At 45.9% G+C, this 24,910-nt stretch overlaps 1 protein-coding gene across 1 annotated transcript in view; it reads left to right on the top strand.

The window, feature by feature from the left end:
- Positions 1-5,671: 5,671 nt before the first annotated feature.
- Positions 5,672-24,910, top strand: part of PPIL2 (peptidylprolyl isomerase like 2) — a 60,725-nt gene continuing 41,486 nt past the window's right edge. Inside the window, exons 1-3 of the mRNA XM_044275556.1 lie at positions 5,672-5,803; positions 13,907-13,956; positions 15,252-15,297. Of these exons, the coding sequence (XP_044131491.1) occupies positions 5,772-5,803; positions 13,907-13,956; positions 15,252-15,297 (128 nt within the window). The 5' untranslated portion in view covers positions 5,672-5,771. The remainder of the gene's footprint in view (positions 5,804-13,906; positions 13,957-15,251; positions 15,298-24,910) is intronic.

Below are 24,910 nucleotides of genomic sequence, written 5' to 3'. Positions count from 1 at the left end.
TGACGCCGAAAAAGCCTTTGACAACGTAAGTTGGAAATGGCTGGACCTGGTTCTAGACACCATAGGCTTTTTGGGGGAATTCTGCAACTGTTTAAAAGCTCTATATTCAAAACCCCAAGCAAAAAATATACATACCGTGTTCAATAACAGTAGAGAAAGGAACCAGACAGGGGTGTCCTTTATCCCCATTATTATTTAACATAGCTTTAGAACCACTTGTTCTATACCTACTGCAATCTGATCTGTTCACAGGAATTAAAGTAGGGCGTAGAGAGATCAAATTAGCCTGTTTTGCTGATAATATTTTACTTTATATAGATTCTCCGGACTCACATCTCAAACCGGTACTAGATGCCTTACTTTACTATGGCTCGGTAACGGGATATAAAATAAATGTTTCAAAAAGCCAGGTCCTTTTTCTCACTCATAATAAAAATGACACATGCAATATAGAAATGTAAAAGTTAGGAAAGATTACATGAAATATTTAGGGATAAAGATTGGGCGTTCCGCGGCATCGATATACTCCCTGACCTATCCTCCCTTGATCCAAAAGATAGGACATGATTTGATTAAATGGAAAGATTTGCCACTCTCATCAAGTGGAAGATCTCACCTTGTTAAAATGTCATGTTTCTCTAAACTTCTATATCCCTTGCAGACAATCCCTCTACTACTGAAACACAACGATGTCAGAAAACTCCAATCGGCATTTACTGCCTTTCTGTGGAAACAAAAAAGACCACGAATAGCTTATGAGAAACTTACAATGTTAAAATAAGAAGGTGGCCTTCAGTTGCCAAGTGTGAGGCACTATAACTTGGCTGCCTTGTTTCGGCATGTTAGAGATTGGGTATGGGGCACCTCCCTTTTCTCAGCTACTCCCATGGAGCAAGAATTAACCGATCCGTGACATCTGACGGCGATATTGCACACAAAATTACGGGACATTCCATCTCAGATCAAAAAAAACTATAGTCCTGAGAGATACAATTATGTCATGGAAAGACATCAGGAAGATTTACCGGCTCCCATTCTATGTGTCACCTCAGATGCCATTGTGGTCTTTGCCATCTTTTCCCCAGGGAAGGAAAAACTCCAGGTTTGGAGAGATAGGTGTATACATAAACTACATCATATCTTGGACTCTAGCGGCCAGGCCCTAATTCCCTGGGAAGAATTCAAAGTCAAACACCAATTGCCAGCTCCGCATTTCCTCCCTTACCAACAGATAAAATCTTACTGTAGATTACAGTCAGAAAAGTTGGGAGAGGTAGATAGACTGCTATGGTTCGACACGCTTTTAGGCAAGGATGCATCTATAGTCTCTCTGTCAGAAATATACCGCAAAATACACAGTACACAAATGTTGGGCCTGGTTGATAGGGCCTTCTATACCTGGGAAAGGGTGCTTGAAGATAGTGACATATCCCCAAAAATGAGGGATGGGCTTGAATATATCAGGAAAGCAATCCTAAATGAACAATGGAGGGAAACACAATTGCGAAGAATGCATAGGGCTACTTATGCGTTCGATTTGTCTTACAGAGATGCCCCAGCCCATTATCTGAGACACTGTCCTAAATGTGCATTGCCGAAGGCGGGTCTTTTACATAGTTTATTGTCTTGCCCGAAGCTGCAACCATTATGGTCCCGGACCGTTGATTATATTCAGAGTGTGGGGGGTGGAGGTGAAATTTAACCCTCAACAATGTATTTTCCAGTATATCTCGAGGGATCAATCAGATGAGCAAGGCCCAGGGGTAGCAGAGGGATGCATACATATTTTACTTATGTCGGTCAAAAAGACCATCTTGAGACGATGGTTACAACCGGAATGGGAAGAGGTCTTGGGTATGATGAAGCAAGTGCTATATATGGAAAGGTTGGAAATAGGAAGACACAAAGAAATGACAGTAGGAAGGTTCATGAAAGAATGTTAGAAATGTATTACTGACGCACAATCTTACACAGAGATACAGGAATTAATGTCCCCTTTTAGACAAACGAAATGGCACCTTGTTTCCCTATTAAGAGGTAATCTGGGAAGGTTAGCAACTTGAAATAACAAATTAATATAGTAATAGGGATTCATTTTGGGACCCTATTAGCCTGTCTCCACAGTGCAATCCTTGTGAAAAGGAAAAAAAAAGAGGTTGTCAGAATCAACTTTGGGATAAGGGGTTTTGGGGTAATAGGTGGTGGTGGGGGTTAATAAAAAAAAAGATGTTTTGGTTGGGTTTGAAGATATTTGAACTGACATATCTTTTATGTGATAAAATGGCAATGGTTCTTTCTTTTGTACAATCTATCTTGATTAATAAACTGAATAAAAAATAAATAAATACATAGCGCCTCCCACCAACGAGGCTCTCCTATCACTGCCCCTAACACCCAGCTAGTTTATAGCTCCTCCCACCCAGCTACTTACATAGACACTCCCCTATCTTTGACACGCCCATGGACATAACATCACAGGAAATAAGAAAGAGCTGCATGGACATGGTCATGTGACTACAGCCCAGAACAGAAAATAGAAGCAATAAAGATAAAATGATAAATTACAGCTACCTCCATAAATGATTATTTTAATGCAAATCAGCGGTCCCCAACCGCCGTGCCGCAGCTCAGGATCGTGCCCTGGAAGATTGTTTGCTGGGCTGCGGCGATCAGGGCTGTCTTTAATGCGGTACTAATGAAGCTATCGGCTGTGCAGGGCTGCGCACAGCGTGAGGTAGCTCTGTGACATCAGACTGTGCGCCGCGATACACAGCCGACAGCAGAATGAAGAGGATCGCGATGGTGACCAGGAGAGTTAAGTGTTTTTATTTTATTTTATTTGCACTGGGAGCTGACATAAGGACTGGGGGCTGACATGGGGGGCTTATGGCTGACATGGAGGGATGATGGCTGACATAAGGGGTTGATGGCTGACATAAGGGGCTGATGGATGACATGGGGGGCTGATATAAGGGCTGATGGCTGACATGGGGGGGCTGATGGCTGACATGGGGGCTGATAGATGGCTAAAGGTTGGAGGGTTGATCTGAGATCTGATTAACATTGGGGGTCCGATTGCTGGTCTGACCTGAGGTGTAATGAAAAATAGTTTTTTCTTATTGTTCTACTCTAAAACCTAGGTGCATCTTATATAGGGCGAAAATACGGTGCAGTGCAGCAGAGACCCTAGTCCAGTGATGGCTAACCTTGGCACTCCAGCAGTGGTAAAACTACAACTCCCAAGATGCCCCCCTTGCTTGGCTGCTCTCAGAACTATATAGAAATAAATGGAGCATGCTGGGAGTCGTAGTTTCACCACACCTGGAGTGCCAAGGTTAGCCATCACTGCCCTAGTCAGTTTATATAGTCGTTATATAGTGTTATATTTTAATATGCACCTTGTGTTTTGTTATGCGCGTGAATCAGTCAGCGCCGACTAGCACCCCCTAAGCCCTGCCCCAGAACACCCGATCCCTGGAAAAATTGTCTTGCATGAAACTGGTCCTTGGTGCAAAAAAGGTTGGGGACCACTGTTTTAAAGGATATCGATTCAAAAACGGAAAAGCCCTTTAGGGTCCATTCACAGGTCCGCAAAATGGGTCCGCATCCATTCTGCAATTTCGCGGAACAGGTGTGGACCAATTCATTTTCGATGGGGCCGGAATGTGCTGTCCACATCCGCATTTGCGGATCTGCACTTCCGGATCCGTGCTTCCGTTCCGCAAAAAAATCGAACATGTCCTATTTTTGTCCACAATTGCGGACAAGAACAGGCCTTTTCTATGAGAGTGCTGGTGATGTGCAAGTCTGTAAAATGTGGAACGCACATAGCCGGTCATACAGACGTGTGAATGGACCCTTACAGAGGGACTGCCTGTCATGTAGAGTTTAGAGCTGAACATCCTGAAAGTTAATTTTTTTTTAATAATAATTAGCATATTGATTCTGTGCTGTTCCCGCGACGCTTATCCTTCCGGTTTACAAGCCGATTGTAAAGACGTTACGTTAGTGCAACACCCAATTACTGCCATGTGACGTCAGGGTGGACCTTTGATTGGTGGCCAAGATCATGTGTCGTCACAACGTTCTTTGCGAAAAAGGGCCAGGATCCTTTTTTTTTCTTATATACATTTTATTTACTTCTCAAGTTGTAGTATTTTTAGCCCTAGTGGCGTAGCGAATGTATCTATTGGTGATTTAGGCTATGTTCACATGGAGTGGATACAGCAGGGGTCGAGTGGAGGGGGAACGCATGGGAACGGCGTTCCTGCACTTTTTTCATGGCAGGAACGCCGTTCCCTTTCAGCCTCAAGCCAGGAGAACACAGCTGAATCAGATTCACAGGGGGAGACGGAGCGCACTGTGCAGGGCAGGTTAAGGGAGGAGGGGCGGCTTCAGTTGAGAGGAAGCTGTCTGTGCGGTGCCGCTGCCTGCGACTCCTCTCATGGCGCCCCGCCCCCTAATGACATCATCTCCTTCACTACGAGATCATTTAGAATGTCTTTTAGAAAAGTTTGTCCTGGGATTCGAACTCACGACCTCTACACATCAGAGGAAGGCATTTACCCTCACAGCCATGAAAGCCGTCTAGGTAAATGCTTAAAAAAAAAAAAATATAAGACTTCTAATTATACCTAGTGTACTGATATCTAGTGTACAACCATACACATGACAGCTGCCCACTGTGTATGGATGTAGCAGAGCTGGGTGTGTTGGGGCAGCTGTCATGTGTATGGTTGTACACTAGGTATCAGTACACTAGGTATAAGTAGAAGTCTTAGTTTTTTTTTTTTAAGCAACTACCTCAACAGCTTTTATGGCTGTGAGGGTAAATGCCTTGCCTGTAATGTGTAGAGGTCATGAGTTCGAATCCCAGGACAAACTAAAAGTGTTTTTTTTTCTTTTTCTGATACTTCTACTGATACCTTGTGTACTGATACCTAGTGTACAACCATACACATGACAGCTGCCCCAACACACCCAGCTCTGCTACATCCATACACAGTGGGCAAAGTTACCTACAGTAGAAGTCTTATATATATTTTTTTTTAAGTAGCAAGCTAGACAGCTTTCATAGCTGTGAGGGCATATGCCTTGCTTCTGCTGTGTAGAGGTCATGAGATCGAATCCCAGGACAAACTTTTCTAAAAGTGCTATTTTTTTAATTTATTTTTTAGTCCGCAGCGACACAAATTACAGCATGCTAGATTTTCTGTGCTTTTTTATTTTTTGGAGGGGGGGGGGGGTTGCAGTGGATCTTGGGTGAGTTCCCACACTTTTTTTCCCAGGACTTGACCCCTGGGATACAGCATATGAAATTCACACACACAAACACCACACCAATTTGGGTTTTCTTCTACTGTGGATTTTTGAAATGCTGCAGGATTTCAATCAAGTGTGAACATACCCTTGACATTTCTGGAATCTCCATAAATACGTGCAGCCCGCTGCACACTGCAATATCCAAGATGAAGAAGCCTCTGGATTTACCTCCCTCATGTCTGAAGGCACCAGCACTGGCTATAGATGCAGAACGTCGCCGATGACCCAGGACCAGTGCATTTCAGCACCAGACAGCGCTTTGGACGTCCCTGTTGGTACTCCTCTACAGCGTGATAGTAAGAGTACCAACATGGCTACCGCTCCACTTCCTGTACGTCACTTCCGGAGTGTGGCAGCGGTAGTAAGGGACGACCGGAAGTAGTGGTATTTGTAGCTTGTTTTCCTGAGTGTTAGGTTTGTTGGTGTCGGTGGTTGAGACAACAGGAAAGATGGGGAAGAGACAGCATCAGAAGGATAAGATGTGAGTGAGGCGCGTCACAGAGCTGCCATTATTCTTCTGTAATGGGAATGCTGGGGCACCAATGGGCTGTGTGTGGTTGATGATGAACAGTCCTTATTTTTCAGCCTGCACTTATCTATTGTCTTTTATGTATAGCAGTTTATTATATACACACACGTGTCTGGATTGACTTGCAATTCTAGGAAAATTAGCACACACATTTGGCTAGTAGTAGTGCTGTGGGGATACACATTTGTTAAAGGGGTTATATGGTTTCATGATCCTGATAGACTATCCTCAGTGTAGGTCATCAGTATCAGATCGCAGCAGGCCCCTGCCAATTTGATAGTGATGACCTATCCTGAGGATAGACTATCAGTATCATGAAACCATATAACCCCTTTAACTCTTAGGATATCTGAGTTTTTTGCGATTTTCATTTTTCTTCCATCTTCCTGCAGCCATACCTTTTTTATTTTTTCGTTCACATATCCATACGAGGGCTGGTGTTTTTGTGGGACAAGTTGTACTTTCTAATGCCACCACAAAAACACAAGTCCTCCACAGTTTTAAGAGTTTGTTCCCTTTATGGCGAAACTGATCTGTGCTAGGATATGCCCCGACTGTCTGATAGGGACCTCTGGGACCCGCACCTACCTCTTAAACGCAGCCGAAAACAAGACTGGCAGAGTGGTGACTGGTAGTGCTGGGTCCAGCCACCGCCAAGTGTTCCTATTGGCCTGCTGAAAATAGCCGACCACCGCTTCTATTCACTTTTATGGGGCCAACAGAAATAACCGAGCAACTGCTCGGCTGTTTTCGGCGGCCCCGTAGTAATGAACGAAGGGCATGTGCAGTGCGCCCTCCTTCACTTTGCCGGCTGCGTTTGCGAGATAGGTGCAGGACTCTCATCTATCAGACAATGGGGGCATGTCCTAGTGATATGCTCCCATTGTCTGAGATGGGAAAACCCCTTTAAAGGGAACCTGTCACCTGGATTTTGGGCATAGAGCTGAGGACATGGGTTGCTAGATGGCCGCTAGCACATCTGCAATAATCAGTCCCCGTAGCTCTGTGTGCTTTTATTGTGTAAAAAAAAAACAGATTTTATAGATATGTAAATGAACCTTAGATGAGACGTGTCAGAGATGAGTCCAGCATTCTGACTCTGAGCCCAGCCACGCCCACTGTGAAGGAGCACAGCACCGCTCCGAATCTCCTCCTTGCTCCCCGACGTCACAAAGCTAGAGCGCTGTAATCTCGCAATGCGTGAGCTAGTGCATGCGCAGTTTGTTCCCTGAGGCTGATGCCAGCACAGGGAAGGAGCACTATGCTGACACTGCGCATACGCTAGCTCGCGTATCGCGAGATTGCGGCGCTCTAGCTTTGTGAAGTCTGGGAGCAAGGAGGAGATTTGGAGTATGCTGGGCAGTGCTGGGCTCCTTCACGGTGGGCGTGGTTGGGCTCCAGAAACGTTAGTACCCTCATTTACATATGTATCAAATTGTTTTTTTGACATAAGAAAAGCACACAGAGCTATGGGGACTGGATATTGCGGATGTGCTAGCTGTGACCTAGCAGCCCATGTCTTCAGCTCTATACCCCAAATCCAGGTGACAGGTTCCCTTTAAGGAGCTAGCACAGGAAGTAGATTACATGGAGTGACTTTATATAATATAAAAAAAAATTAAATACTTAGAATGTTCAAATATAAGCTGTTAATGTGAATAAAATAATTTTAATGGCAGTATCCCTTTAAGAGGTGCACGCCTCTTAAAGGGAGCCTGTCACCGGGATTTTGGGTATAGAGCTGAGGGCATGGATTGCTAGATGGCCACTAGCACATCCGCAATACCGTCCCCATAGCTCTGTGTGCTTTTATTGTGTAAAAAAAAAAAAAAAAAGATTTGATACATATGCAAATTAACCTGAGATGAGTCAGAGCTTGAAAATATGACTATTCTCTGTCACACAAGTAAGATATGACTCTTGTGTTAATTTGCATATGTATCAAATCTGTTTTTTTTACACAATAAAAGCACACAGAGCTATGGGGACTGGGTATTGCAGATGTGCTAGCGGCCATCTAGCAACCCATGTCCTCAGCTCTATACCCCAAATCCCGGTGACAGGTCCTTTAACCACCTCAGCTCCCCTAGCTAAAACCCCCTTCATGATCAGGCCACTTTTTACACTTCTGCACTACACTATTTCACCGTTTATTGCTCGGTCATGCAACTTACCACCCAAATGAATTTTACCTCCTTTTCTTCTCACTAATAGAGCTTTCATTTGGTGGTATTTCATTGCTGCTGACATTTTTACTTTTTTGTTATTAATCGAAATTTACTGAATTATTTGCAAAAAAATGACACTTTTCACTTTCAGTTGTAAAATTTTTCTAATAAAACTACATTTCTATATACATTTTTCTCTAAATTTATTGTTCTACATGTCTTTGATAAAAAAAATCCAATAAGTGTATATTTATTGGTTTGCGCAAAAGTTATAGCGTTTACAAACTATGGTACAAAAATGTGAATTTCCGCATTTTGAAGCAGCTCTGACTTTCTGAGCACCTGTCATGTTTCCTGAGGTTCTACAATGCCCAGACAGTAGAAACACCTCACAAATGACCCCATTTCGGAAAGTAGACACCCTAAGGTATTCGCTGATGCTGATGGGCATAGTGAGTTCATAGAACTTTTTATTTTTTGTCACAAGTTAGCGAAAAAGGAATTTTTTATTTTTTTTCTCACAAAGTCTCCCTTTCCGCTAACTTGGGACAAGAAGTTCAATCTTTCATGGACTCGATATGCCCCTCAGCGAATACCTTGGGGTGTCTTCTTTCCAAAATGGGGTCATTTGTGGGGTGTTTGTACTGCCCTGGCATTTGAGGGTCTCCGCAATCATTACATGTATGGCGAGCATTAGGAGTTTCTGCTATTCTCCTTATATTGAGCATACGGGTAATGAGATTTTTTTTTTTCCGTTCCGCCTCTGGGCTGAAAGAAAAAATGAACGGCACAGATTTCTTAATTCGCATCGATCAATGTGGATGAAAAAATCTCTGCCAAAAAAAAAAGAGGGGAAAGGCGTCTGCCAGGACATAGGAGCTCCGCCCAACATCCAAACCCACTCAGCTCGTATGCCCTGGCAAAGCCGATTTTCTCCATTCACATCAATTGATTCGGATGAATAAATCATTGCCGGGATTTTTTTTTTTTATATACAAAGTGTTTGCCAAAGCATATGAACACCGCCGCCTCCTCAGCTCATAAGCCTTGGAAAACGTATCTTTTTTACTGCAGGTAAGGAGAAATCTAGTCTTGCAGCGCCGCATACACCGACTTTTGTGTAATCTGACAATAGCGCAATGCTTCTGTCAGAATGCACATCAGTGCTGCAGCTGGTTCATCGGTTGGTCCACCTAGAAGGTTAAAAAAAAAAAACAGGCCGCAACGCAATAAATTTATTAACATTAACTTTATATAACATTTGAACAGAACATTAACTTTTATAAACTTTATTGAACTTTTGGAACAGAACATAAATTTTTTTGCTTACCGACTATTTTTTTGTTGTTGCTTTTTTTTACCTTTTTATAGGACAAACCTCTCCTTCCCCATGGGACAATGTGGAAAGCGCAAATCGCCCAGAGATGCGGCGAAGTACATTATGCACATTGTCCCAGGTGAAAGGAGAGGTTTGCAGCAGCTCTGTGTGAATGGGCCCTAATAGCCCTGTGTGCCTGTCCTGTGAGATGCAATCCCTATGCTAAGTGTACCTGTGTGTGGTACTTCCGGAAACACTCCCCTAAGCATAGGGCAGGGCAGTCAGGACAGAAATAAGCGGCTGTCACGCCTTATTCCACTCCTGCTACAGACACAACATCTTTTTCGGGGTGGCGCTTGGGTTGAGGTACCAGCAACGACATTGGGGAAATGTCGCACGTGTAGACAGCTCACTACACTGGTGGATAGGGCCACGGAACCTCCTGGATACAGGAGGTTCTCGATGATCTCTTCCTGAAATTTGAGGAAGGATCCTGTTCTCCCAGCCTTACTGTAGAGAACAAAACTATTGTACATAGCCAATTGAATTAAATATACAGGCACCTTCTTATACCAGCGTCTGGTTCTGCGGGACACTAAATAAGGAGCCAACATCTGGTCACTGAAGTCCACCCCTCCCATGAGCAAATTATAGTTGTGGACCGAGAGGGGCTTTTCATTGACACTGGTTGCTCGTTCAATTTGTATTGCCGTGTCTGCATGAATGGAGGAGAGCATGTAAACGTCACGCTTGTCTCTCCATTTCACCGCGAGCAGTTCTAGGTTACACGTGGCAGCCCTCTCTCCCCTTGCAAGACGGGTGGTAACGAGCCGTTGGGGGAAGCCCCGGGGACTAGGTCGCGCGGTGCCACAGCAGTCAATCTGTTCTATAAACAAATGCCTGAAGAGGGGCACACTTGTGTAGAAATTGTCCACATAAAGATGGTACCCCTTGCCAAATAAGGGTGACACCAAGTCCCAGACTGTCTTCCCACTGCTCCCCAGGTAGTCGGGGCAACCAACCGGCTCCAGGGTCTGATCTTTACCCTCATAGACTCTAAATATGTGCGTATAGCCTGTGGCCCTTTCGCAGAGCTTATACAAGCGCTTGCTTGGGATGTATTGTTTGAAGCCAAGGCGCCCTGTAAAATGGATCAGGGACTCGTCTATGCAGATGTTTTGCTCATGGGTATGCAAATCTGCAAATTTGGTGTTAAGTTGGTCTATGAGGGGCCAAATTTTGTGGAGCCGGTCAAAAGCTGGGTGGCCTCTGGGACGAGAGGTGCTGTTGTCACTAAAGTGCAGGAAATGCAGGATGGTCTCAAATCGTGTCCTGGACATGGCAGCAGAGAACATGGGCATGTGATGAATTGGGTTCGCGGACCAATATGACCGCAATTCATGCTTTTTTGTCAGGCCCATGTTGAGGAGAAGGCCCAGAAAAGTTTTAAATTCGGAAACTTGGATGGGTTTCCACCGGAAAGACTGGGCATAAAAGCTTCCCGGGTTGGCGGCTATAAATGGTGGTATCAACCTCATCGTCCGAACTTTGGGTCAGACTGCCACTGCTTTCTACAGGTTCGTATTCTGACCCACTGGATTCGTCAGATGAGGGTTCCCATTCCCTATCCGACTGGGTCAGAAGCCTGTAGGCCTCTTCAGAAGAATACCCCTTACTTGCCATTTGGTCAATAAAATTTAGGGTGTATTCCCTGAGACTACCCAAGAAAAAAAGCAAGCCTGTCTTACAAATGGGAGGCTAGCGAAGTACCGGAAGCTGCTGCGATTGATAAAAAAATATCAAAACTGATTTTTTTTTTTATCGCTGCAGCGCTTGTAAAGTGATTGTGCAGTGCTAAAAAAATAAAATACATTTTTGTCACTGCGGCGGGGCGGGCGTGGGTGAACGCACGTGTGGGCGACCGATCAGGCCTGATCGGGCAAACACTGCGTTTTGGGTGGAGGGCGAACTAAGGTGACACTAATACTATTATAGATCTGACTGTGATCAGTTCTGATCACTTACAGATACTATAAAAGTACCAATGCAGATTAGCTATACGCTAATCAGCGAATCAGTGACTGCGGTGGGCTGGGCGCTAACCAATGCTAACTACCTAACAAAGGGGCCTAAACTAACCTAAAACCTAACAGTCAATACTAGTGAAAAAAAAAAGTGACAGTTTACACTGATCACTTTTTTCCCTTCCACTAGTGATTGACAGGGGTGATCAATGGGTTAATTGGGGTGATGGGGGGGGGGGTGTTCTGGAGCTAAACGTCTGATGTTTGTGTACTTACAGTGATCTGTGCTCCTCTGCTGGGACCAACCGACGAAAAGGACCAGCAGAGGAGCACAGAAGCCATTTATCACATCATATTTATAAATATATATAAGTGTCAACTGGCTTGTGATTCGATTTTTTTGAAAATCACCAGCGACAAACTCCTCCTGCGACTTTTGCCGGCCCGCAATGCGCATGCGCGGGCCGGCTAAGCGTGTCGTCTCGCGAGATAACGCGCCCGAGCGTCAAGGAGGAATGAATCGACCGCCTCCGGACCGCAATCCTGCGTTAGGCGTTCTGGAGGCGGTTAAAGGTTATGTACACCGTTGGGGCATTTTTTTGGTCTTTATTACAAATATGAAACCCTTATCTCTGTACAGAGCTGATATGCTCTAATAGAGGGATCTGAATTTTCTCTATGCTCCATCTCCTTATCTCTGATCTCTGACATTATAAACACTCATTTTAGCTTAGTTCTTATCTTACTGATAAGAATGTTGCTTAGGGCTCTTTCACACTTGCGTTCTTGTCTTCCGGCATAGAGTTCCGTCGTCGGGGCTCTATGCCGGAAGAATCCTGATCAGTTTTATCCTAATGCATTCTGAATGGAGTGAAATCCGTTCAGGATGCATCAGGATGTCTTCAGTTCCGGAACGGAACGTTTTTTTGGCCGGAGAAAATACCGCAGCATGCTGCGCTTTTTGCTCCGGTCAAAAATACTGAAAACTTGCCGCAAGGCCGGATCCGGAATTAATGCCCATTGAAAGGCATTGATCCGGATCCGGCCTTAAGCTAAACGTCGTTTCGGCGCATTGCCGGATCCGACGTTTAGCTTTTTCTGAATGGTTACCATGGCTGCCGGGACGCTAAAGTCCTGGCAGCCATGGTAAAGTGTAGTGGGGAGCGGTATACTTACAGTCCATGCGGCTCCCGGGGCGCTCCAGAGTGACGTCAGGGCGCCCCACGCACATGGATGACGTGATCGCATGGCACGTCATCCATGCGCATGGGGCGCTCTGACGTCACTCTGGAGCGCCCTGGGAGCCGTGCGGACTGTAAGTATACCGATCCCCGCTCCTACTATGGCAACCAGGACTTTAATAGCGTCCTGGATGCCATAGTAACGCTGAACGCATTTTGAAGACGGATCCGTCTTCAAATGCTTTCAGTACACTTGCGTTTTTCCGGATCCGGCGTGTAATTCCGGCAAGTGGAGTACACGCCGGATCCTGACAACGCAAGTGTGAAAGAGGCCTTAGTTAACTGTTTATGACCTCTTAGGGAAAAAAAGTAATTTTGCACAAGCAAACGTGCACTAAACTTTGTGGGCCAGATTTATCATTAGCTCAAGTCAGAATAATGAAGTGAAAAAGCCGCAAATTTTTGCGCAATCGCTTAAACTGCGCAAAAATTTGCGACTTTTTTCTGCTCTGCACTATGCTCGCCAGTTTTCTGAAAGTGGGCGTGTTTTCTTATGTAAATAAATCTCTAGACAGATTTACTATTGGGACTATTTAAAAAGTCGCAATTTCACTCCAGTGAGGACCATGCTTATCTTATGAGACTTTTTCATAAAAATGTGCGACTTTTTCGTAAAGATGTGCGACTTCTGTAAAGCTGCTTACTGACGGATAAACTGCTACCGTCAAACCACATTTATTACAGTCTTAAAGGGCCGATCATAAATCTGACTTGGCTAAAACTGACGTTTAGCCATATGTTAAAGTGGAGTGAGCTGTCAGAGTAATGATGAATCTGGCCCAGTGACTTTTCTGATGCCAGTTTTCTGACGTACAGTGATTGATAAATATTCCAAATAGTTTGATTCTGGTGTGTTTGGGGAGAGTGCTTCCCCCTTGAATGGGGCTGAGCAGCAACTAGGTCATGTGACCGATGTATGGTGAGGTCACATGGCCTCTACGTGAGCTCCGCGGCCTCTTCTAACAGATCCCGGGAGTCGGACTCACGCTGATCTGATATTGATGACCTATCCTGAGGATAGGTCATCTATATTATTTCCCAGATGGCCCCCTTTTAAGTGATCCGCCCCACACAGAGTTATGCCTCCCAAACACAGTGATGCCCTCTCATAGATTATGCCCCCTTAGATGGCAAATTTGGGCCATCAAAAAATACAACACATCCCGCAAAAAAACAAGCTCTCATATGGTTATGTCGATGGGCAGATCCCGATTGGCATCACTGCACTTGGTTATGGATTACATTATCGTTCTCTCATTTTGCTAAGGTGTAATTGTGCTTTCTTTTTTTTTTTTTTTTTCCAGGTACATCACCTGTGCAGAGTACACCAACTTCTACGGAGGAAAGAAAGCGGGTATGATCTTTTGGGACGGGACCAATAAGTAGCCATAGTTTGTTATTGTGTTCTATATAGGGCAGAGTTTATTATATCCTGCACTCCAGAATTCTGACTTCAAAAAGTCTCTCAATAGGGTTTTGTCACTTTTTGGGTACACTTGTTCAAAAATTTGTGACCTTTTGCATTTTTTACACCACTCGAGTTTTGAAAAGCGGGTGGAAAATGGATACAGTTAAGGCAGCTCTGTCACTAGAATCAACCCTATTAAACAAGATATACTGCCTGGTAGGGCTCATCATGCTGATTAAAACAATTTTTTTGTCTGTATGCTAAACAGCTACGGAGAAATCGGCAATTTTATTCATATGCAAATTAGAGGTTCGAGCACCAGGAGGCGGGCCTGAATCCTTTGAGCACTGCTTTGTAACAGCCCCTGTGCTCTGCACCCCCCTTGCTAGACATGCTGAGGGCAGACCTGTGATTCAAACCTGGGATCTCTATACACACAACCAAGTACTTACTGCCAAGATGTAGGATTACCACACAGAAGCATTTTTTTTCTATGCTTATAAGCCAACATATATTACTAATGTCTGTATAATCATATATTGTGCCTGTGAATAAAGCAGTCATATGTACATCAGCTTTCTGTGCAGATCTCAGTTTGGTAAAGCTATAGTACATAGTGTATGATATGTAAATATGCTAGGACACAGCTCTTCCCTCAGCATGTCTAGCCCTGTCAATCAAGTGGAGGGGGAGTGTGCAGAGCACAGGGGGTGTTAAAAAGCAGTGCTCAAAGGATTCAGCTCCGTCTCCTAGTGCTCAAACGTCTCATTTGCGTATGAGTAAAAAACTTAGATATCTCTGCAGCTTTTTAGCAGACAGACAAAAGAAAGCATTATTTTAATCAGCATGATGAACCCTACCAGGCAGTATGTCTGGTTTAATAGGGTTGATCCTGGTCACAGACCTGCTTTTAACTGTTGCTGAGATTCACTCCGGATTTATCTTCTGAGACTTATTTTTTAAAAGTCGCAGAAAAGTTGCTACTCTAGTTTTCTACACCACCCAGAGTGACTTTGCATTTCTAGAAAGAAGTGTTAGGTTGATGCATCAAAGCAACTTGAGACGTTTGATAAAAGTACGCCAATGCCGACTCAAGCATAACTGATAGATATTACCATCATATTCTTTAGACTTGGACCTGTAGTGAAAGGTGTACACTTAACAGCATGTGATGGTTTTCGGGCAGTGGGATGCATATTACGTTCATGCAGACATTACAGATTATCTTTTTTGTTGCGCAGATATTCCGAAGTCAAACTTCAGACGCCTACCATTTGATCACTGCAGGTTTGTTATATCTGACTTCTGAAAACAGGAGAACTAGACATTGCACACTGATAAACCATATTACAGAGTTGCTTGTGGTCGCTTGTACTATTGATTTATGCAAAGTTGTGTGAAAAGTTAGTGACCATTTAAAGGGGTTCTGCAGGTTTTTTTTTAAGCTGATGATGTATTCTCTGGATAGATCATCAGCATCTGATACCAGGCCTTGATACTAGTCGTGACATCACTGGGCCTGCGGTAAACAGTGAGAAGGCCACGGCACTACTGCCAGCGCTGCTGCCTTCTCAAACAGCTGATTGGTAGGGGTCCTGGGTGTCGGACCCCTGCCGATCAGATGCTGATGATCTATCCAGAGGATAGATCTTCAGTTTAAAAAAACTGCAGAACCCCTTTAACCTTGGAAAGAAATAAAAATATTGACCAAGCTGTAATTGTATACAAATGCGAATTAATATTTTATTTTTGTATTAAAGGGATATTTTGGTTATATCAAGTTATCCCCTATCCACAGGGTGCGGCCTCCCTGTTTTCATGAAAAGTGGGGTCCAAACAGTTGCATAAGAGGGTAAATTGATGTAACCAGATAACCAGAATACCCCTTAAAGGGAACCTGTCATGTGGATATTTGATTATAATCTAATTATATACAATCATTAACTACTAAAAAGTGCCTTAGATGTGTTCACTTACTGGTGTGACAGATGGTTACCTCATAATATACACACAAAGATGGCGCATGCTAATGAGCTGATTTGAGTCCAGCGTGATGTCATTGAGTCCAGCGTTTTTATAATTCATAGCTATAGCCACTCCCCTGCCCACCTGCTGCTGATTGACAGTTTTTTTTTTTCCATATGAATCAGCAGCAGGTAGGTGGGAAAACTAAGTCAGGAGCTCATGAATATTCAGGTCTCATCATTATGAGCTGGAGCTTTTCAATACAAGATGTTGGCAGATTGACTGGGTAAATTAAAGAAAGTGACCCAGCATTTTGCTAAGAGAATCACGCACTTATTTATGTTGCCCTTAGTTAGGACACCATAAAACTGGTGACAGGTTTCCTTTAAGTAAGGTTTCATGAAACAGTGATTCTGAATTTGTCCAGATTTTTATTTATTTATTTTGTTAATGCATAAAATGAGGCAACTTTGCAAAAGGACTTAATTAAAGATGTTCTACTGTTTGGTTTCTGCAGCTCCTGTGCAGGCTATGTGTTTCCATGGTAACTGACATCAAGCAACCCCCTGTTCTCCAATACCAAATGTACGTTAACAGAATAGCTAGGAAAAAGTGTGAGACTGCAAAAATGTATTAGTTCCCTGTTACCATGGGGACTCTTGGTCTGCAGAGGAGGTGTAGAAGCTAAACAGTAGGACATTTTTAAGTAAGGTCTGTTGCAAAATTATTTCATTTTAATGTAAAATGATTATAAAGTGCCATGGAATATGTGGGTGCTATATGAATAAAGATGATCATTATTATTTTATACTTTTTGGGGCATTAATAAAAATGTTTGTGAACGCAAGGGTTTAATCATTATACAGGGTGGCCCATGATAAAGTAGCCGGCCTCCAGTGATAGTATGACACGATGAATGAGGAAGTGGATTTTTTATTTATTTTAAATTACCCACAAGTCACAAGATGCTGGATGTGGTCCCCGTTCACATCTATAAATCTTTGGGCAGGTGGGATTATGTCGGCAGATACTGCTTGTGATGCTGCGGATGGTGTTAGTGATCCTCTCCGTGAGATCATCCAGGGGATGTGGATTGTTAGTGGACACTTTCTGGTTTACATTTCCCCACAGATAAAAATGGCATGTGGCCAAGTCTGGAGAACGTGGCGGCCATAACCCCTTGCTCACAGTCTATGAACCCGGACCAGTGAGTTCCCTGAAGTGCGGCATGGTGCCCCATCTTGTCGGTAAAAGCAGGACATTTTTTCCAACCTCAAAGATGCCTAGATGTGATTGGGGGCCACTTTCAGTATGTTTTGCGAATTGTGGGCAATTAAAAAAACAATCCACTTGCTCGTTCATCTTGTCATACTATTGCTAGAGGCGGACCCCTTTTTCATGGGCTACCCTGTAGTAGTGATGATATTTTAAGATGTGCCAAAACTTACTGATTAGTGGGGTCAAGGCACATACTCCCCTTTCAATTTTTGTCTTTTATAAAACACTACTTCTTACCTCAGTCGCGTTCTGAGTGAGACTGTGGAGGAGTTCTCTGCTGACTACCAGGTCTGGAGTGTGGCTATGCAGAGCAATGCTGAAGGGGCCATAACGCTTCCGTTTAGGGATCTGCTCATGTCTGTGTTGTGTGAGCCCCTCCCCCATAGTATAGTCCTGCATTATGATGCTTTTATGAACCCCCATGCACCTCAGAAGCAACACCAAAAGGTGCAGATTTTTGAGTAAACGATTTGCGAAAAATTACGTGGTGGGCAGGGCTTAGACAGAGGAGCCCAAAAAGCTTACTTTAACTTGCACCGCAAGTCACACAAGACTTTGCGATGATAGACTACAATGCAAATCACTTGTGTGTGAGTTACCTGGAAATTTTCAGCATTTTGGTTGTGTTTTTACATCCAAATCACAGCTCTTAAAACACTTTCCAGGACGTCCTCCATGACAGCACCACATGGAGGATGTCTCCCCGCCCACTATTGGGACTGGAAACAGAGAGAGGTTAAAAGTTCCCCCCACCCCACATACACCAGTGTTTTTCCTGTCCCAATAACGGACGGGGCAGAGATGAGGTCTCTAGAATTTTTGGACCAGGGCAGAGGCTGGGATCGGGGGGCCTGTTCCTTTCCTTCCTTCTCTTTACACCCAGCTAAAACCTCCTAAACTGGGAGTCCCTTAGCTTCCCCAGCCCTTCCGGTACCTGATGGCAAAGTGTCTGATTTTAAGGTCTGAATATACGGCCGCGGGCGGGGGGATCGGTAGCCGCAACCCCGGTGAGGCTCTGGGCTCCAGGCTTAGTCCTCTTCATCTCGCTGCAATCGCTAAGGGCCGCACGAGTCAGGAGCACAACGCGTCTGACTTCACTTCAGTCAGGGTAAGGGCAGCCGGAAGTAAGATGGCGGTTGCTCCAGAGGCTGGAACGTAAGTGCGCTCCACACAAGGTGCTCGGAAACAAGATGACGGCGCCCTACATCATTTTTCATGGCGTGGGACTCTTGAGGCCTGCCTTACCGGCCTCGTGTTCTATCCGATTGACTTTTAGGATGAGGAGCATCGCGGCAACAGGAGGGCTCTATTAGGAGAGAGCAATCCCCAGAGCCTCCTGTCCATGGTCATGCGAGTAGAAAACCAGACTTGATAAAAAATAAATTGCTCGGCATGTTTCCTAGGGGGACAAAGAGACTACTCATAAGGTGGAGCCTAAAAGGAAGCCTAAAAAGTTTGCTACCTGCAACAAAAGGCTTCAAGATACATGCGCAAAAAAATAATGCGCGGATTGTATCAATAAAATAATGAAAACCTCATTCTCTCCTAACGGACCTTAAACCAATTAAAAGGGAAGAATTAAAAGCATCTGTGATATCCCTTGTGCCCCCTCCAAATATCGGTCATACCTCGAGAATTAAGAGACCTAGAGAGGTCTTAGATTCCGACTTATAGGATATGGATGTACAATATACTCAGTCAGACTAAGGAGATGAAGAAAGATTCTTTACCCTCCACGTCCTATGATGAGCAGCGGAAATACTACTGCTCATCAGATGATATGGACTCTCTTCTCACTGCCATTTGGGAAACTATGGACATAGAAGACGAAGATCCGTTCAGGACAAAGTGCAGGCTTGAAGGGGTTCTGCACTTTTATTTAACTGAAGATCTATCCTCTGGATAGATCATCAGCTTCTGATCGGCGGGGGTCTGACACCCGGGACCCCCGCCGATCAGCTGTTTGAGAAGGCAGCAGCGCCGCAGCCTTCTCACTGTTTACCGCCGGGCCGCCGGCCCACTGACGTCACGACTAGTATTAACTAGCGTGGGTGGGGCTAATCTCCATTCAAGTGAACAGAGCTTAGCCCCGCCCACGCTAGTTGATGCCTTCTCAAAGAGCTGATCGGCGGGGGTCCCGGGTATCAGAAGCTGATGATCTATCCAGAGGATAGATCATCAGTTAAATAAAAGTGCAGAACCCCTTTAAAGGGAATCTGTCACCTGGTTTGACCATATTAAGCTGTCACCATTGCCATGTTTAATCAAATACCTAATTTCCTGCAGTGGTCTTCTTTCTTCTCTTCATTGTTTCATTTTGTTAAAAAAGCAGTGGGACGATAGTTCATAACAAGGAGGTGTGCTTGGGCTCTAAATGAAGGCGGTCTAGGCACTGCAGGGAGGCGTTACTGGGCTCAAAGGGTGATGAATAACGCACCTTTGGGGTTAATTTGCATAATACCAAAATAGCTTTTTTTAACAAAATGAAACCATGAAGAGGAGAAAGACCACTGCAGGAAATAAGGTATTTTATTAAACATGGCAATGGTGACAGCTTAATATGGTCAAACCCGGTGACAGGCCCTTCAATAGCAAAAAAGAGAAACCATTTCCCTATAAATTATAGTCTATAACAGATGATTTTAGAAGAATGGGAAGATGTGAAAAAAACACTCTTTATTCCCAGGGAATTTAAGAATCGTCTAGCCTTTGATAAACAGGAGACACAATTGTGGGAAGAAATCCCGAAAATAGATATTCCTGTGGCTAGAAAAACGGCTGTTCCCTTTTGAAGATTCATCACAGCTAAAAGAACCAATGGATCAAAAGGCGGATGGTCTCCTGAGAAAAATATGGGAGACATCGGCAGTCTTAGTCTCGACTAACCTTGCCGCTACCTCGGTGGCAAGGTTCATGTTTTTGTGGTTGTCCCAGTTGGAAAACCACTTAAAAATGGGGACTCCCAGGGAGAATATACTGGAATCTATTCCTCTCCTAAAAATGGCGACTGTATTCGTAGCGGATTCATCGGCAGAGTCAGTCAGGTTTGCAGCAAAAAAACGGAGACCTTCTAAATACAGCAAAAAGAGCCTTATGGCTAAAAAATTGGTTGGGCGACCTGGCATAAAAAAAAAAAATTATGCACAATTCCCTTCTAAGGGGCTTATGTTTTTGGCCCGGTATTGGACAATATCCTTGAAAAGGCCTCAGACAAAAAGAAAGGCTTTCCGGAAGGAAAGCACAAAAACAGTTTGTTTTTTTTTGTTTTTTTCTTGTAGGAAGTTCCAACAATAAAATCAAACCTATAAAGAGAAGGGAAAATCGAGACGATGGTCCTATCCGAATGGAGGAAAAGGGAGGTTTTTTTTTTTTTTTTTTTTTTACTTAACCCCAACACCTCCCAAAACAAAAAATGACGCTGGGGGGGGAAGACTTAAATTCTTTCTCCCAGCATGGCACCAGATAACTCAAAACCCGTGGGCTCTCCAAATCATACAGAAAGTCTACAAAATAGAACTTTTGTCAATTCCTGAACAAAAATATTTGCTGACCTGGTATGGAGAAAATACAACTCAAAGAAATCTGATGGAAGACGTCACAAAATAAAAAAATCTTGGTGTGGTGATTCCAGTCTAGGGCTGCAGTAAACAAATATTTTTGTAATCGAGTATTCTATCGATTATATTTCTCGATTCATCGAGTAATCTAATAAGAAAAAGCTACTTAAAATAACGTACGTAATTAGGTATGTATAAAGTTATTGGTTTGAAGGGGTTAATAACTTTATACATGCCTAATGCCAAGGTGCTTCCATTAACCCCTCCAAACCAATAACTTTATACATGCCCATTGGGTTTGGAGGGGTTAATGGAAGCACCTTGGCATTAGGCATGTATAAAGTTATTGGTCTGAAGAGGTTAATCTGGCTCCCCCCCCCCTCCCAGCCTCTGATCTGGCTCCCCCCCCCCCCCAGCCTCTGATCTGGCTCCCCCCCCCCCCCCCAGCCTCTGATCTGGCTCCCCCCCCCCCCAGCCTCTGATCTGGCTCCCCCCCCCCCCCCAGCCTCTGATCTGGCTCCCCCCCCCCCCCCCAGCCTCTGATCTGGCTCCCCCCCCCCCCAGCCTCTGATCTGGCTCCCCCCCCCCCAGCCTCTGATCTGGCTCCCTCCCCCCCCCAGCCTCTGATCTGGCTCCCTCCCCCCCCAGCCTCTGATCTGGCTCCCCCCCTCCCCCCCCAGCCTCTGATCTTTCTCCCCCCCCCCCCCCCCCAGCCTCTGATCTGGCTCCCCCCCCCCCCCCCAGCCTCTGATCTGCCTCCCCCCCCCCAGCCTCTGATCTGGCTCCCCCCCCTCCCCCCAGCCTCTGATCTGGCTCCCCCCCTCCCCCCAGCCTCTGATCTGCCTCCCCCCCTCCCCCCAGCCTCTGATCTGCCTCCCCCCCCTCCCCCCAGCCTCTGATCTGCCTCCCCCCCCTCCCCCCAGCCTCTGATCTGCCTCCCCCCAGCCTCTGATCTGCCTCCCCCCCCCTCCCCCCAGCCTCTGATCTGCCTCCCCCCCCTCCCCCCAGCCTCTGATCTGCCTCCCCCCCCTCCCCCCAGCCTCTGATCTGCCTCCCCCCCCTCCCCCCAGCCTCTGATCTGCCCCCCCCCCCTCCCCCCAGCCTCTGATCTGCCTCCCCCCCCTCCCCCCAGCCTCTGATCTGCCTCCCCCCCCTCCCCCCAGCCTCTGATCTGCCTCCCCCCCCTCCCCCAGCCTCTGATCTGCCTCCCCCCCTCCCCCCAGCCTCTGATCTGCCTCCCCCCCCTCCCCCCAGCCTCTGATCTGCCTCCCCCCCCTCCCCCCAGCCTCTGATCTGCCTCCCCCCCCTCCCCCCAGCCTCTGATCTGCCTCTCCCCAGCCTCTGATCTGCCTCCCCCCCCCTCCCCCCAGCCTCTGATCTGCCTCCCCCCCCTCCCCCCAGCCTCTGATCTGCCTCCCCCCCCTCCCCCCAGCCTCTGATCTGCCTCCCCCCCCTCCCCCCAGCCTCTGATCTGCCTCTCCCCAGCCTCTGATCTGCCTCTCCCCAGCCTCTGATCTGCCTCTCCCCAGCCTCTGATCTGCCTCTCCCCAGCCTCTGATCTGCCTCTCCCCAGCCTCTGATCTGCCTCTCCCCAGCCTCTGATCTGCCTCTCCCCAGCCTCTGATCTGCCTCTCCCCAGCCTCTGATCTGCCTCTCCCCAGCCTCTGATCTGCCTCTCCCCAGCCTCTGATCTGCCTCTCCCCAGCCTCTGATCTGCCTCTCCCCAGCCTCTGATCTGCCTCTCCCCAGCCTCTGATCTGCCTCTCCCCAGCCTCTGATCTGCCTCTCCCCAGCCTCTGATCTGCCTCCTCCCCAGCCTCTGATCTGCCTCCTCCCCAGCCTCTGATCTGCCTCCTCCCCAGCCTCTGATCTGCCTCCCCCCCAGCCTCTGATATGCCCCCTCTGGTAACGCAACCCCCCCTCCCCAGTATTAATCATTGGTGGCAGTGGCCACAGGGTCCCCCCCCCCCCCCCCCCCATCATTGGTGGCAGTGTCAGTTCCGATCGGAGCCCCAGCAGTGTAATGCTGGGGCTCCGATCGGTTACCATGGCAGCCAGGAGTCACGCTACTGAAGCCCTGGCTGCCATGGTATGTTAGTGAGCAGAGAGCAGCGCATTATACTCGCGTGCGCTGTGGCCGCCGGTCGCTCCTTCTTCTGTCTGTGCGGCGGATTGCTAATGCTTACAGCATTAGCAATGCGCCGCACAGACCTATGAGAAGGAGCGACCGCCGGCCACAGCGCACGTGAGTATAATGCGCTGCTCTCTGCTCACTAACATACCATGGCAGCCAGGACTTAGGGTCCATTCACACGTCCGTTGTTTGTTTCCTGATCTGTTCCGTTTTTTGCTGAACAGATCTGGACCCATTCATTTTCAATGGGTCCTGAAAAAAAATCTGACATTGTGCTGTCCGTTTTTTTTCAGGACCCATTGAAAATGAATGGGTCCAGATCTGGTCCAGATCTGTTCAGCAAAAAACGGAACAGATCAGGAAAGAAACAACGGACGTGTGAATGGACCCTAAAGCAGCGTCCTGGCTGCCATGGTAACCGATCGGAGCCCCAGCATTACACTGCTGGGGCTCCGATCGGAACTGACACTGCCACCAATGATGGGGGGGAGGAGGGGGGACCCTGTGGGATATGGCCGGCACATTCATTGGTGGTGCAGTGGCCACAGTCCCTCCCCTCCTCTCCTCCCCTCCTCCTCCTACTTGGTCTTCAGCGGCAGCCGCGCACAGTGGGGAGGGAGAGACTCCCTCCTCCTCAGCTGTGCCGGCCGCTCAGTCCTGCCTCTCTGGCTCCGGAGGACACGGAAGCGGTGAGTGAGACGCTTAATTTCACTCCCGCTCCGTGATCATGTGATCTGAACGATTCCTCGATGCAGGGAAACTGCATCGATGAATTTTTTGACTCGATTTAATCGAGTTATTCGAATAATCGTTTCAGCCCTATTCAAGTCCCAAAACATCAGGAAGGCAAAGAGTATTACTCTAGACTGTTTCTTGTAAGAAAACCAGGACAATAATAAATCTGAAACCTCTGAACAAATAAATAAAATGTCGGCGCTTCAAGATGAGTCCATCAGGTATGGTAGATACCTCTAATTTCTCCAGGAGCAGTAATGTGCACCCTAGATGTAAAGGATGCATATTACCATGTGCCAATTCACCCAGATTACCAGAAATACTTAAGATTTGCAGTAAAGAAAAAGGCGAGGTGAGTCATTATCAATTCCAATGCCTTCCATTTGGAATATCATCGGCCCCTCGGGTATTCACAAAATTAATAATAGAGATTGTGGCTTTCCTCAAGGAGAAAGGAATAAAAATCTTACCATATCTAGACGACTTACTTCTAATTGCAGTCTCAGTACAGATGTTAGTCGATCATACTCAGTGGGGATCGACCGATGATAATTTTTTTATATATTATTTTTTTTTTGAGCCGATACCAATAATCTGTGAACTTTCAGGCCGATAATTTATACCGATATTTTATATCTCATAATATATATATATCATATTAGTTGATAGTCATGGAGGTGGTGGAAATTTGCATTTGGCACTAGTATATTATAAATGTAAATTATAAATTAATAAAGCCCTTATTTGGTAGTCAATTTATAATTTACTATTGCCAAATGACTTTATTAACCCCTATCAGACCATTATTACCCCTATCAGACCTCAGATCAGACCATTATTAACCCCTATCATACCTCAGGTGAATAAAATAAAAAACTCCTCCCCTATCCTGCGTCGCGGCTCCTCTTCATCTCCGGGTCTGGCGTCTCGCTCCCCTGTGTTCTCCGGCCCGCGATGCACTGTTACCTGATGCTGGACGGGGTCAGGGCAGTTCAGCGTGGGCCCCATCAATGAAGACCAGGGAGGGTGAGTATTGGAAGCGCTTGCTGTGCTTCTTCCCGACACCCGATGCACTAGTATTCGCTTTATACGCATTATCGGTATATCAGCAAGGTTAGATGCCGATACCAATAATGTACAACATCCTGAATATCATCCGATAATCTGTCTATCCCTAATACTCAGACTGTAATTTCTCTCCTACAAGACCTAGGTTGGATCCTAAATTGGG

This window comes from Bufo gargarizans, chromosome 1 (genome assembly GCF_014858855.1).
Source record: "Bufo gargarizans isolate SCDJY-AF-19 chromosome 1, ASM1485885v1, whole genome shotgun sequence".
Classification (NCBI taxonomy): Eukaryota; Metazoa; Chordata; class Amphibia; order Anura; family Bufonidae; genus Bufo; species Bufo gargarizans.
Note: the sequence above shows the minus strand (reverse complement) of the source record. Positions and strands in the feature narration are given on the sequence as shown.